The sequence below is a fragment of the Drosophila eugracilis genome, unplaced genomic scaffold (assembly GCF_018153835.1).
Source record: "Drosophila eugracilis isolate 14026-0451.02 unplaced genomic scaffold, ASM1815383v1 contig_124, whole genome shotgun sequence".
Taxonomy (NCBI): Eukaryota; Metazoa; Arthropoda; class Insecta; order Diptera; family Drosophilidae; genus Drosophila; species Drosophila eugracilis.
Genome location: NW_024572029.1, coordinates 571,420 through 586,076, shown reverse-complemented (window position 1 = coordinate 586,076; position 14,657 = coordinate 571,420). Strand labels below are relative to the sequence as shown.

General features: G+C 33.8%; 1 protein-coding gene across 1 annotated transcript; it reads left to right on the top strand.

The window, feature by feature from the left end:
- Positions 1-1,452: 1,452 nt before the first annotated feature.
- Positions 1,453-6,903, top strand: LOC108102889. The gene is made up of 4 exons (XM_017208092.2): positions 1,453-3,123; positions 3,622-5,116; positions 5,196-5,659; positions 5,749-6,903. Exons 1-4 carry the CDS (start codon positions 2,981-2,983, stop codon positions 6,020-6,022), a joined length of 2,376 nt encoding a protein of 791 aa, XP_017063581.1. The 5' UTR covers positions 1,453-2,980; the 3' UTR covers positions 6,023-6,903.
- Positions 6,904-14,657: the final 7,754 nt, after the last annotated feature.

Here is a 14,657-nt window from a genome sequence, read left to right as displayed (position 1 = left end):
CAAAAGAAACTGCCTAACATGAGGGTTAATAAACAGAGTAAGGCGGTTAAAAAACCACAAACACACACTCACACACACATACAAACATGCAAAATACAATAAAAAAAAAAATAAAAAATAAATTAAGAAATTCAGAAGAAGCAAACAATAAAACAATAACCGAATTAAGAGGATGAACAAATAGCTGCAATACGTTATGATTACGTCAATATGTTCCTACAATATAGACATACAAGATACATAAATAATTTATATAAATATATATTCTTAACTAACTGTAAACACACACACACACACCAACACACACACACACAGAAACAAGAAAAGCAAGAAAAAAAATGAAAGAATTATACAATAATTAATTTAAGGCCGAGGCCGCAAAAAACAATTCACTAAGAGCAGCAGCAGCGACTAACTAACTAAAAACTAAATCTTAAATAATCACAACCGCTTAAGTTTTATTAAACATTTTTCATTAACATTATTAATCCTAAGTTAAGCAATTTTCCCCATTATTTATTGAGCGATCGTAACTCTAAAATAATGCAAAATATATATACAAAAAAAAACATATATATAGTATAAACTATAAACTGCAATTTAAGTTCCAATCGAATACAATTTAGTTTTGATTTATATTTTTTTTTTATATATTTCGAAATAAGATTTTTGATATTTTGTGGCTAATAAAAATGGCAAAATGAAAATAAAAAACCAACAAAAGCGAAATAAAAATACATATAAAAACCATTTCACTATCATGTACATTCCTTATCGTTTTTACACACACTTCAGCACCCAAACACACACACACACACACTCATACATACCACAACACACCCGAGCTATATAGTACTTTGTACTCTATATATGCAAGAGAGAGCTTGATGGGAACTCAACAGATATATATATATGTATGGAAAATACCCCAAAAAAAAAAAACAAAAAAATAATAAGAAAACAAAAAAATTATTACTAAAGACAAACAATGGAAGGTTAAAAATATACGCTAACTATATATTTTTTTCGTAGTCGAAACGAGAACTAAAAAAGAAAACAAAAAACAAAAAACAAAAACCAAAAGCACTGAGCAAAAATAATTACTTACAACAAAAACTCTCCACTCAATTTTTCGACTCGACTCATTTTTCGAGTTGACCCAAAATGCTGAATAATAACTATAAAAAAAGAAAATGAAAACTAAAGAGAGAGCAGCTTATCAGGCACCAAACAAAAAGTAAGCAAGATAAAAATAAAGAAAAACCAAAATAGAAGCAATCAAGAAAAATATTTTAGAACGAAATGGAAATTCAATTACTTACACACACACCCAGGCATATTTTAGGCAAACCAAATCCTTACACACACACACACACCCAGAACAACAACAACAACAAATTTAAATGAAAATTATTACAAAAACATAAAAAATGATGAAGGGAAAAAATAAGAAGAAAAATATTTAAGCAAAGCAAGGCATATCATAGTTTATAACAAAAAACCGAAAACACAAACAAATATGAAGAATGCTAAACAAAATAAAAAAGAAAGGAGATAGCCAGGCGAAAAAGATTCTGAGAACGACCTCCAAAAAAAAGCTGATGATTTGATTTCTATTCGTAAATCCCTGAAAACCCCACAAACTTCCCCCCTTCCCAAAACAAAAAAATATCCCCAAAGAATGTCAAAAAAGAAAAGAGGAGGGAATCAAGACAGCAAGCTAAGAAAACTAAAATGGAAAAACCACAAGAAAATGGAAAATAAATAAATGCAGAAGAAACATGAAAACCAACCTATAGGATCAGCAGATGGATCAGTCATATATAGCTAGCTATATAGTCTATAGTCTATGCCTAACAACATTTCTAGTAGTCGAGCGAATGAAAAGATATATAAAATTATAAAGAACTTAAGAACTTGTTCACACACAGACACACACACGCGACACTAACACAATCTTAAACACACACACACACTCACACAAATACAAGCAGAGTAAAGAATGACAAACAAAAGAATGAAAGAAGAAGCAAGTGGAGAAGAAGATAAAAAAAAATGGAAAACAAACAAAAAAGAGATGAAGAAAATGAAATAAAATTCTAAATAAATAAAAATATTGAAAAATATTTGGGACACTTCGAGTTTTAATCAAAGAACATGGCGGCGCCATGGATTATCTGTAATCTATATAAAACAGATCATAAGATTTAATATCATAGGATCTTGAAAAACTTATATAAAATATATCCTGTTTGATTTTTTAAGTTTTGGAAATATTTTATCTTTTTTATCACTAGAATCAGGTTTTGTTTAAGTTATTTTTAATATTTTTCATTTCAATGAGGTTCAGTTCTATAAAAAAATTCTGTTCATTTTCTAAATTGTAAGTCCTAAGAACTCTATCTTAGTCCTAAGTAATCTTTCGTTCCCAAAATGAACTCATGACCGAACATAAAATAGCCACGTCACGTATGTAAGTATATATTTATCCACTATCCTTGCAGCTTCTTCAACTTTTCTCTATCGACTTATCGTTTTTGAACTCTTCTGTATTTTAATTTGCCATATATATATATATATTCATATATATATCTGCCAGATAGTTTGTCCACTTCTAGATGTCTTTTTGTGTGAGCTTTTAAGTGTTTGCTTGCCTTGTATTCATTTGCCTTGCATGAGTTGGAAATGTAGCCCAAAAAAAAGCCCTTGAGGAAATAGATATCAAAACTCCAAAAAAAATAAAAGAGGATTTCCTTAGCCCAAGCAGTTTAGCAGCCCCTCCTCACATTCAATTTTTAGAACTAAGATATACTTTATTTGAGACCCAATATCTCTGACCCAAAAGAAATACTCCAAGAAAGCAGAACAAAAGAGAGGCACTGCGCACTATATAAACATATATCGATTGTATTGCTAGAATCAAACTGAATATATACCGATTTCTGATCCCACACAGCTGCTACGTAACTTCAGTTCCCCGATGAGCGCTATGGCCGCCAGTCGCTGCCCAACCCCCTTCGCCTTTCCCTTCTCACCACTCGGCCTGAGCCTCTTCGACATCGATCCGTCCAGAATACTCAGCCTGCTGCATCATCAGACATGGCTAGCAGAAGAGGCCCTCAGGTAAGATAGATTTACAAGGCTTAAAGATTAAAAAGCAAGTTGTTTTTAATCCCGTTAATGAGACAATATAACCACAGCCTTTTAGAAGTATCGCACTTAAAAATCCGAGAAAGATTAATCAAGTTATAAGCTTTTGAAGTTCGATTTTGGGTCACCTTTTTGTAATAGGTAAAAACTAGAAAAGTACTATCATTAAATAGGAAAACAATGACTATCAATCATTAAAAAAATACTTTTTAATTTATGTTTCTAAAAAAAATAAGAATACATAAACCAAATTTTGGACTTAAGATGTACAGTCCAGTCCAGTTCTGGGTCACCATTTTACAAAGAAGTTCTAAAATAACAGATTTCTGATATAATCGACCAATTTAAACACAATCTATTACCGAAATCCTTAAAAAACCTTTACAATCTATAAATATGCCGAAGTAGAAACACCAATCTATACTAGAACTTAAATTTAAAATCAAATATTAACAACTTCCTTAATCACAGGACACGTGGTCTCCTGGCGGCGCCCAAGGATTTTCCGCACCGCTTTACCACCCTCAGCGACCTGCTGACCAAGGACTATCAGCCGGGTCAACCGAACGTTACGGCAACGGCAACGGCGACCACCGCCTCATCCTCGACAAGTCAGGTGAGTGCCGCCAGCCGAGCCGGCGACACTCAGTACAACAAACATGCACAGCAGCAACCGCAGCAACCTCAAACAAGCGGAGTGGGTGGAGCAGCAGTTGGCCAGGGTCAGGCAGGAGCAACCTTCAACCTGCGTTACCCCACACCCACCGCCTTCTACCAGCAACAGCAGCAGTCTAAGGGTCCTAAATCTTCACCCTCACCCCAGCAAATAGCCACTAGTTCGACCACGGCCATGTCTAATGATTCTGGCGAGGATAGTTGCAAACGCAGTTCGGCGGACAGTGATGAGGTCACTATTATGGAGCTACCCAGCGAACGTAGTGCCCAGCTGTACAAGGAGTCACTGGAGCAACTCCTTCAACGCCAGCGACGAACTCCCATCTTAGCGGGATCGGGATCTGGTTCTGGTTCAGGATCCGGCAGTGTTATCGTCGATGCTGCCGGTCTGAGGCAGTACACCCAACTCTTGTTAGCCGGAGCAGCCGGCAGTTCTGATATCAAGGAGAAGAGTTCCTCGTCGTCCACATCGTCTACACCACCTCTGCTGACCCAGCAACTCAGTCAGATGCTGAAAAGTCCCTCGGACACATGCTCTTCCCTGTTTAGCTCTTCAGGTGGCGGTACAGGATCGGGTTCTGGAGTACCAGGAGTCACTGGCGAAACGATTGAGGAGGAGACCCGCTGTGTAGTTTGCAATGCCCACTTCCCAAATGTATGGCTGTTAGAACAGCATGCTGCTTTGCAGCATCCCCACGTGGGACCCGGCGAGGAGAAACCCTTCATCTGCGAGCAATGTGGCCAGTCGTATCGCTATCGCAGCGCCTATGCCAAACACAAGGAGCAGAACCACCGAGCTCGTCTCCCAGCCGACAAGCTCTTCACCTGCGATGTTTGTGGAATGCAGTTCCGCTACTTGAAGAGCTTTAAGAAGCATCGCTTGAACCATGCCCTCGAACGACTCCATGGCAAGAAGAGCGTTGGCGTGATTGGTCGACTGGGAGGATCTGGTTCCTCGGCTATGTCTGTCTCAGTGGCTGCGCCCACTTCTGCTTCTGCCTCGGGTTCGGTTACCTCGGTGGACCAGGATGTGGTCACCAGTTCACAGGAGCCAATGCTCGCTGATGAGGGTGAGGATTTGCGAGTGAATGTGAAGAGGGAAGGCGCCTCCGATGAACAGACAACCGAATCACGTTCCAACGACATCGAGGAGCACGAACAGGACAACACCGTCGACTCAGCGGGCATCACGATGCTCTATCAGGACAACAACTCCTCGGCCTCGGCCTCTACCAGCGCCACCGAGCCTAACATAAGCAGCTCCGACGGTATTCATAGTACAAACAAGCGGGTAAGTTATCCCACATCGATCTTAAAGATCCTTCTTAAACTTCCTTCGATACTAAATTACCTAATGCCCTATTTTACAGTCGCGCCTGCACCACTTGGAAACGGATCCCTCCTACCCACACCATCACCATCACCACCACCATCACCATCAACAACATCAGCAACATCAACACCACAATCCGCAGTCGCAGTCGCAGCTGCCGACCCATTTGGGTCACGTTTCACTGCCACTGGTGGCCACTTCGGCCGCCGGTTCTTCATCTTCGGCAGCAGCAGCTGCTGCTGTGGCTGCTGCTAATGCAGCCGCTGCCCAAGCGCAGGTTAACTCTGGCGGAAGTGGCAATGCCACCGGAAGTGGTGCGGTCGGAAGTGGAAGCGGTGGTTCAGCCTCAGGTGGCGGTGGCATTAGTTCCCTTAGCTCGCTAACCTCACTGATCAACGCCGAGCGCATTCCGAATGAGCAGTTCCTGGGACTAAATCCACAGGAGGCCTCCATACTCAACTTCTTGCGCGTCGATGCCGCTGAGCGACAAAGGGACAAGAGGTAAGTTCTCTAACCCAAAGTTTAAAATGAATTTAAAACTATGATATATGATTAAAACCTCTACTAATATCCTATTTTCCCATTGACAGGCCTGCCACCTCGCGTTTCGCATGCCCCTTTTGCGGCAAGTGTGTGCGCTCCAAGGAAAACCTCAAGCTGCACGTGCGCAAACACACCGGGGAAAGACCGTTCGTCTGCCTGTTCTGTGGAAGAGCCTTTGGTGGCAAGTCGGATCTGACACGCCATCTGAGAATTCACACCGGCGAACGGCCGTATCACTGCGAATCCTGCGGCAAGTGCTTTGCACGAGCGGACTACCTTTCGAAGCATCTAACCACACACATTCACAATGCGCCACGCTGAGATGAGGCGCGTAGGAGACGGCTCCTACGCAGATAAGGAACCAGCTCCAGAATCAGCCACACCACAAACACACACGCACACACACATTGAATACAGGATATGAATGAAACAAAAAGCCTATGTATAAATCCTATTATTAACAGAAGAAGCTCTACGATTAGATCACATTTTCTCGCTAGAGTTCTTTTTTTTTTTTTTTTTTTTGCAAGCTAGAGAAAAACAAAATTTACGGGCAACTAAATTAGCACGGGTATTAAAGTGTTTAAGATTCTGAATATACACACCTATCTCTCTGAATCTATATATAAATATATAACAAAATATGCGTGAGTAAGGATTTTACGAATATTAATTATCGTAGCAAAAGATTTAGGTTTCAGTTTTTTTTTTTTTTTTTTTTTTGATTTTCCTTTACAACTATGCTTTAAGTGCAGATGTGAACGAAATGCGACTTTAATTTCTAAACAAAAGAAAAACAAACACACGAAGAAACAACAGCCACAAACTCAAAAAATAGCAAAAACAAACATTGCAATAGCAATAATAACAAATAATAGTCTGTATTTTCTACCGAAACAAAAACAAAAGAGAGCAGATCTGCCGTTGATATACACAATAGATAAAATATATTTAATTTTACACCGATCTATAGAAGCTAAACTAGCAACAATTTGTACAAAAAAATGAAAGAAAAACAAATAATGCAAAATGCAAAACGAACTTTGCAACAAAGAATAATCAATGCAATATTACTGAGCAAACTCTGTTACCTACCGCAGAAAAACAACAATAAGCTAACTTGGGATTTTAGTTAAACGAAGTACAGTTACTGTACTAAAAAACAAAAAGAGAAAAAAAGATAACTAAGCCAACCACTAAAACGATGTTTCAACGATGCAAGCATTATTTATTCTTCGGTTAACCGATCTAAATACAAATACATATTATATATATGTTCAGGATGGAGAGTCGGATGTTGGTTTATAGGATTATTGTAAAAGCTAGGAGATACTACTAAATGGGATCTACCACCGTCAATAGTTTAATTTATATACAAAGCAAAGCAAATCAAAACTAATAAAACAAACATAGCAACAATTAACAATTAACAATAGCAATTACAATTTAAAAATGAAAAACAAAAAACAAACTGCAAACAAACTACAACAACACAAAACTAACTGTGATCACAACAAGAAAACAACATTGAAGTTTTAACTAACTAACTAAAACTAAACTACAAAGCAAGCTGAAACAGGCAAGAATAGTTTATAGCGATGGGGCAACCATGGCAAGCAATAGAGAAATTTGAACGATGCGTTGCGGTTAGGTGGCAACTCTGCCGCCGCATCGTTCACAATCCGCTGGTAACGAAATGTGCAATTAAACAATAACAAACAAAGAAAAAAACAATAAAAAAAAATAGGGAACACCCATAGGTCAAAAGTTAATTTCTCAACCGATATTTGCTTCATTTTGACTTAGTTCCGTAACACTAACAATACACACAGAGAAATGGGGATGAGAAAGCAAATTCAAACAGAAACCTTGAACCAAGAACATCGAATTATAATGTAAATGAAAATGTAAATCCAAAAAACCGAGAAAATTCAAATGCGTAGAGATGGGACAGTTTTTTTTTTGTATGTATCTAATAAATGTCTAACGCACTAAGGAGAATATTTGCCGTACCAAAAAGTAAAGAAAGAAAGAAAGAAAAAAAAACAAAAGAAAATCACAAATAATGAGAACAAATCAAAGTAAAAGTGGTAGAAGTAAAGTAAATGAAAACTTTCACTGTGCCAAAAAGTTTCAAGTACCTCATAATTTAACTAAATATTAAAGAGAAAAAGCAACTAAACCACACCGAAAAGAGCCCACACAAAATCCACAAGCAGTCCACACACAAGATCCACATAAAACAAACCTCCCCCCTTAAAAAAACAAAAACCCCAAAACTATATATATATAGATGTATATCCCGTAACGAAATGAGTCTAGACAAGAAAAATGTCAAAGCATATAATTACATAGAAGCTGAAAGCTGAAAGCAAAGCGTTAACTAATCCTAATTTACCAACCGGCGAGGGCTAGAAACTAGTTAGTTAGATAGGGATAGAAGAGCTAGAGTTAGAAACGGAGACAGAGAGAGATGGCGTTAGCGAAGGAACGAGAAGAAAGTCAGCGCATATATAAGAGAGAGAGATCTACCATCCACAAGGGAGGGATCATCTATACGTTTATATAGTAAGATCCCCGACCTTTTTTCGATTATATTTTTTGTAATTTATTTATTATTCTCCAGCAACACAGTTCTGCCTAAATTTTCTCTCCAAAACTTAAGTGTTCAATTTTAGCGAATATATATTTGCCTTGGAATATATACGAGTATATATATATAATATATATTATGTGATAGTTTAACTAATTAACAGCACCCTTTCGAGTTATTTTTGCCTATATGCTATACACAATACACTATATCTTATGTTAATTGTAAAGAAAAGACAACAAATTTATTATTTTCATGAATTACCATATAAGTTTTCCTTTTTTTTCATTTTCAATTGTGTCAGTATGTGAACCGTCAAAGATCAGGGCCTCTAGCAAATGTTATAGTTTTTAGTTCATTATTATTATTATTATTATAGTTAACATTAATCTGATGTGAATTTCTATGAGTGGAACTAACTTTAGATTTACTTCCTTTCGGTTCTCGATTTCGCTTTTAATTACTATTTATTTTTTTATGTAACAACATCCAACTGCAACTGCAACAACAACAAACAACAACAAACAACAAAAATCAACACTGCCTTTTGTAAACACACACAAAAAAGAAACCCGCAAAGTATAATGCAAAATTTGTAATCTTACTATCTTAAGTTAATCTTTTTTAAACTATTTTATTGTTTTTTTTTCGTGTCTAAATGTAAACATCACAAAATGCCGAAATCTATCTACGTTTAATGTTTATGATTTTCCCAAAACTCTAAATTAAGTTTTTTCAAGCAACATTTTTCAAATACCAACAAGCTGTGAGCTGTGTATGTGAATGAATTATTTTTATGAATATTATTATTACAGTTATGTGACACTCTTATTATTATTATTATCAAATTTTTTTGGAAACACATATTATTATTTTTGGAATTATTATTTGATAGTATTTATTAATAAAGTTTTTTGCAATGAAACCACACACACACACACACTCTCTTCTTTTGGTTTTTTTATACCATCTCGGGCACATCCGTCGATATGAAACCATCCGTCGATATTTCACCCCTCGTTTAACCCATTATTGCCTATGTTTATAGTTGAAAATGCGCCTTAAACGAAATTTTAGGTAAACTAAGGTAAGAAATAAAAAAAAAAAAGGAGAAGGAAAACCCAAAAATTGTGTCATTAATACTCCCTTTTCGGTAAGATACAAAAACAAGTTTAAAAGCTAAATTAAGGCAACCCCAAAAAAGAGAAAAGCAATATTAACAAAATTAATGAGAAAAACAAAATGAAAACCCTAAAAATTAAAGTAATTTTTTCTTAGGTGTGTGTGCAAGTAAATGTTAAATGAAGAAACCAAAAAAAAAAAGAAAACTCTAAGAAATACAAAATAATCAAGCATCAAAATTAAGGCGAAATTTAAGTATTGGAATTTTTTTGTGAATGTAAAAGCGGTGAGCGGTGAGGAGCAAAAATTGATTTTAAGCCAAAAAAGAAAATATTGGAGGGATTCAAGACTCTTATTTCGTATATACATACACATATATATATATATAAATATATATATTATATATATATAATACAAATTTACCACGTAGGCAGTTTTTTTAAGGCATTTGACAAACATGCAGGAAAATACGTGTAATAGAAAATTACATTACAAAATTCAACAACGAAAAACTTTTGGCATTAACAATTAATGCATTTTTAAAATACAATATTTATTGATATACCTAGATATAGAGCCCAGCAGAAGCAACAACAGCAACAAGAAGAAAAAGAAGAAGAGCCAACCAAGCGGAAGGTAAAATTCAAAAATCCAAATAAAATGGAAACGGAAACGGAAATGGCAAAGGCAAAGATGAAAAGATGAAAAGATGGAAATGAATAAACAAAGAAATCCAAATATTATACATAGAATATATCTATATACAGATACATAAATGTACACGTGGTTTTCGGTGTCTATTACTTATATAAATAGATATATATACATACATTATATACATACATCATATTATATACACATGACGTGCATATTTTGAAACAAAACCCCAAGAACCCACAAAAGCCCAACAAAAAAAAAAAAAAAAAAAAAAACAAACCATAAATAAATATAAATGTTGTTCATTTGACTAATATGCGGAAAGCAACTCAACCAAAAATATATATATATTAGCATATATATTAATGAAAAACTAATGGTATTCCACTCCCACACGTACACTCACCACCCAAGGGGCACTCAAAATGGTGAGGATTACTAATATTTTGGGTTTCACTTTATCAAAATCACAAATCATTTTTATATTTTCCAATTCAATTCGGAAATCATAAAGTTCGTATATAAATGATATAATATTTGCCATTCCTAGCATAATTAACAAGAAAATTCCTAATATTACCAGCTTCATTATTATTATTTCTATATATTTAGAACAAAAACCTCATCAGTCACTTGTACTTTGGGTGTCCCTATCCCTAAATCATTTAGCAAATACATCAAAGTTTTAAATGTAATAATACAATTTAACAAAATAAAACTACGATTTCATGAAATTAAGACAATTTCGAGGTTTCACTTGCAAAACAAAAACAAAACTAAAGAAAAGGCATAACCATATAACAATGTTCTATATATATTATAGTCAAAAAATCATTTCAAATTAGTTTTTGTTTTTTGTTTAGACTTTGATTTTAGATGATGGAAAAACCATTTTAACTTTGTCAAAAAACCAATTGAATTGTTAACAGCAACTAACTCATGTATGTAAATACATTAAATGGATACCATCTCGAAAAGAAAAACAAAAAACAAAAAACAAAAAGAAAACAACCAACAAAATATACAAAAAGTGCAGAATAGAAAAGCGAAAAAGCATAATAAAACATAAAATGTAGTACATGCAATATATTTTTCGGTGTTAGGCGTCTTTTTGAGATTTTTACAGAATACCACAAATACAAAAAAAAGAAGTCCCTCAAAACAAAACAACAAAAATCTATAAAAAGTATAATATTTCATTGTTGATGTTGTGAGCAAAACTAAAAACTAAAAACCAAAATCGAAAAAACACTTCAAAAATGTAAAACTAAAGTAAATTGTATTTATTTCTCCTACTCTCTCAACAGTCTCTCTCTCTCACACCTAAGCTCTAAACTTTAGCTGTCGTGTCTCTTTAAATATATTTATAGGGGTTTACATACATATAAGTCCTAGGAGACGCGGAAACAATGGAAAATGTTTCAAACATTTTTTTTTTTTTAAATATATACATAAACATGAGATTCGGTGTCTACAAATTATACGAAACTTAAGAATGCAACTAAGGAAAACATTTTTAGATCAAATTCGAATGGTTAGAAACGAAAGTTTTTGAGAGAGCTGAGCTGAAAAAACGTTGGAGTGGCAATTCGGAAAAAAAAGAACGAGGGGAGGAAAATACTTAGCAATAATTCTGAAATGACCTCAATCAAATATTTTTTAAATTTTATATATTTTAGTCGTGCAAAAACAGAAAAAAAAAAACCAATCAATAAAAAACCTAAATGTGTAAATAAAACTAAAAAAACAAATACATACAAATCGAAATAGCAAAATAAAACAAAAAATGTAAAACAAAAATAATAATTCAAAAAAAAAAAAAAAAATGAAACACATAAGAAATGTCTCTCGAACGAACGAAGAAAGAATGTGATATTTTTCTAAGGTGTACTACTACAACAAAACAAAATGATGAAAACAAATATGTAAAACGAGAAATCAAAGATGCAAACAAACAAATTCGAATAAAATATTTAACACTTTTACTGAGAACCAGAGAAATAGAGCAAGCCCACATTAAAAATAGAACAAATTGCAATAGAGACTGATTTTTGACATCATCTCATCATCAACTCATTAACAACAGCAATTAACAAAACAAAAGAAAATATACAAACGAACATTGTCATTCAGATCAGTGAATGAAGATAACCCAAAGATATTACATTTTTTAAATAGAAAAAAATACTGGATAAGATTCGATTTGAAATCTCTTTTTATTTTAAATTTCCACAAAGCTTGAGATCGCCTCAGATTGTCATTTAAAGTTTGCTATATATAAACTTAAAGCATACTTTTGGGTGTGCATTTTGAAGTTACTTCAAATTATCAGAGATTTAAAGATCACCTATTTTTCAAATAAGAAAAGTTATTTATTTCCCGATTTGAGTTTTCAATTTTAGCCTTCTTTTTTTTCTAATTATTAATCGATTGCACAGGAGGAAGGCGAGGTGAGAGTGAGGGAAATCGAGAGAGTAAGAGAAAATATGACAGTGAATGGTATGGAATTAATGGAACCAATTCAGGACGCGCATAGCGTCAAGGTTAAGGTTTACAGTTGGGACTTAGAAGCAATGTTAGTTTAGGCGTGTGGCAAGTGGGGGCAAGATTGGGTGGTGCATTCCGCACACAAGAGTTGTAATTATTTTTGTGATAAAATCCGAAGCGCAATTTTTTTCTCCAACTGTATTGGTGGGTAGGATAGATTAGAGGTCTGTACATAGGCGTGGGGCTAAGAGGGATTCGAATGGCAGAGAAAAGAAGGGGGCGTGTATGAATATGGGGCTATGAAGGTGCTACGAACAAAGACGTAATTGAAAATGTGATACAGTTTTTTCCTTAACCTATTTATTGTACGGTATGCAGAGCAGGGGACATGAACGAATGAGAAGACGGAAACGGAAGTGGAAACGGAAACGATAACACAAAAAATGCAGAACGATAACGGAAGCGGAAGGAGCTTAGCAATATGCTTTACAAGCAAAACACATTTTTATTCAAAATTTTAATCGTTTTTAAATATGGGAAAATACGAGAAAACGGAAAGCGTTGCCAGTTTTTCTTTCGGTTCTTTTTTCAACCTTCCTTCGTTGACACATGAAAATGAGACACCACAAACAAATAAAAATAAAAAGAACAACAGTAAACACAACAAAATCAAAACACAGAAGAAAAATGCCAGAGATGAAAAATGGGAAAATTGTAAAAAATTTACACTTTAGGAAAATCTCTAAATTTTAAGCTTTCGGTGTTTTTAAACCAAACAAGTAAAAAAAAATTAATTAAAACAAAAAAAAAAACTACAATAAACAATGGCAAAACGTAAAAAATGTAACAAAAAAAAATTAGCGAAAAACACATGAAAAATTTATATATATACATATATATATTTCGATATTTAAAACTTCATTCGGAAAGAAAAGCAAACATTAAAAATTTTGAGCAAACTCTCGGTGTTTTAAAATTAAGCGCATGCAAAACCACATTACACTAAACAATTAACTAAGCCCAGAGAAAACAAAACAAAATAATAAGTTAAGCAAACAGACGTAAACCAAAAACAAAAACCTCTTTCACTTTCGTGTCTTTGACTTTAAAACCAAAACAAAAAAGAAAAACTAAAGCGACAAAATAAGCAAAAAAAAAAAAACACAACCAAAAATCGAAAAAAAAATATTAAGCATATTTTTAAAATGTAATTTAGCACAAAAAAAGAAAAGAAAAACCAAGACAAAAAACAAAGTGAAAACGTAAAAAAAAACACAATTTTTAAACTACCAACGTATTGATGTGTATTTGATAAACAAAATCAAAATTGTAATGAAAACTGAACAGGACAGAAATGGAAAACTGAAAAATTAAAAACACAACAAACGACTTGTTTTCACATCTCTCAAAAATATTTTGAATCCTTTTTGGTTTTTCGGTTTTTCGGATATTAAGAACTTTTGCGTTTTTTGAGAACGATTTAAATGAAATGGAAAAACTTTTACAAAACTACGAAATGCAATGCCTGCCAAAGAATTAATGTTTTTAAATGCGTAATGCAATGGAAAAACGACAAAACAAATATTACTTATATGCAACCAAAAACAACAACAACAACAACAACAAAAGTTCAATAAAGCCGTTCCAATGAAAGAAGAAAATAATGAAACCAAAATGAAAATGAAAACTGAGAACAAAACAAGCAACAAAAATCAAACTTGTTCGGAGATCTTTTGCGTTTCCTTATACAAGACATTTACGACGACTAAAAAACCAAAACCAAAAAAAAAAACTACTAAAACACAAACTTTTTTTTTTGCAACTAACTTATAGAATGCAAAAATGAAATGAGAAATGAAAAAATGAAAAAAAAATCAACTATTTGTCGTGTACAAGTAAACTTATTTGTATTCCACTAATAAAAGTGAAATGTTTATTGGTTTATTTTTAAAAACAAAACACCACCATTTTTATGCATTACATTATAAAAAGAAACAACAAGCAAATAAAATAAATTACAAAAAAAAAGGTGAAACTGTTTCTCATTTAAAAAACTTGGGGACAATCGTAGTTTGGTTATTTTTAATGAATTATTGA

Coding starts and splice junctions, on each gene's coding strand:
- LOC108102889 (XM_017208092.2), top strand. CDS start 2,981: ATGAGCGCTATGGCCGCCAGTCGCTGCCCAACCCCCTTCGCCTTTCCC. Junction 3,124..3,621: donor CTAGCAGAAGAGGCCCTCAG/GTAAGATAGATT, acceptor CCTTAATCACAG/GACACGTGGTCTCCTGGCGG. Junction 5,660..5,748: donor GAGCGACAAAGGGACAAGAG/GTAAGTTCTCTA, acceptor TCCCATTGACAG/GCCTGCCACCTCGCGTTTCG.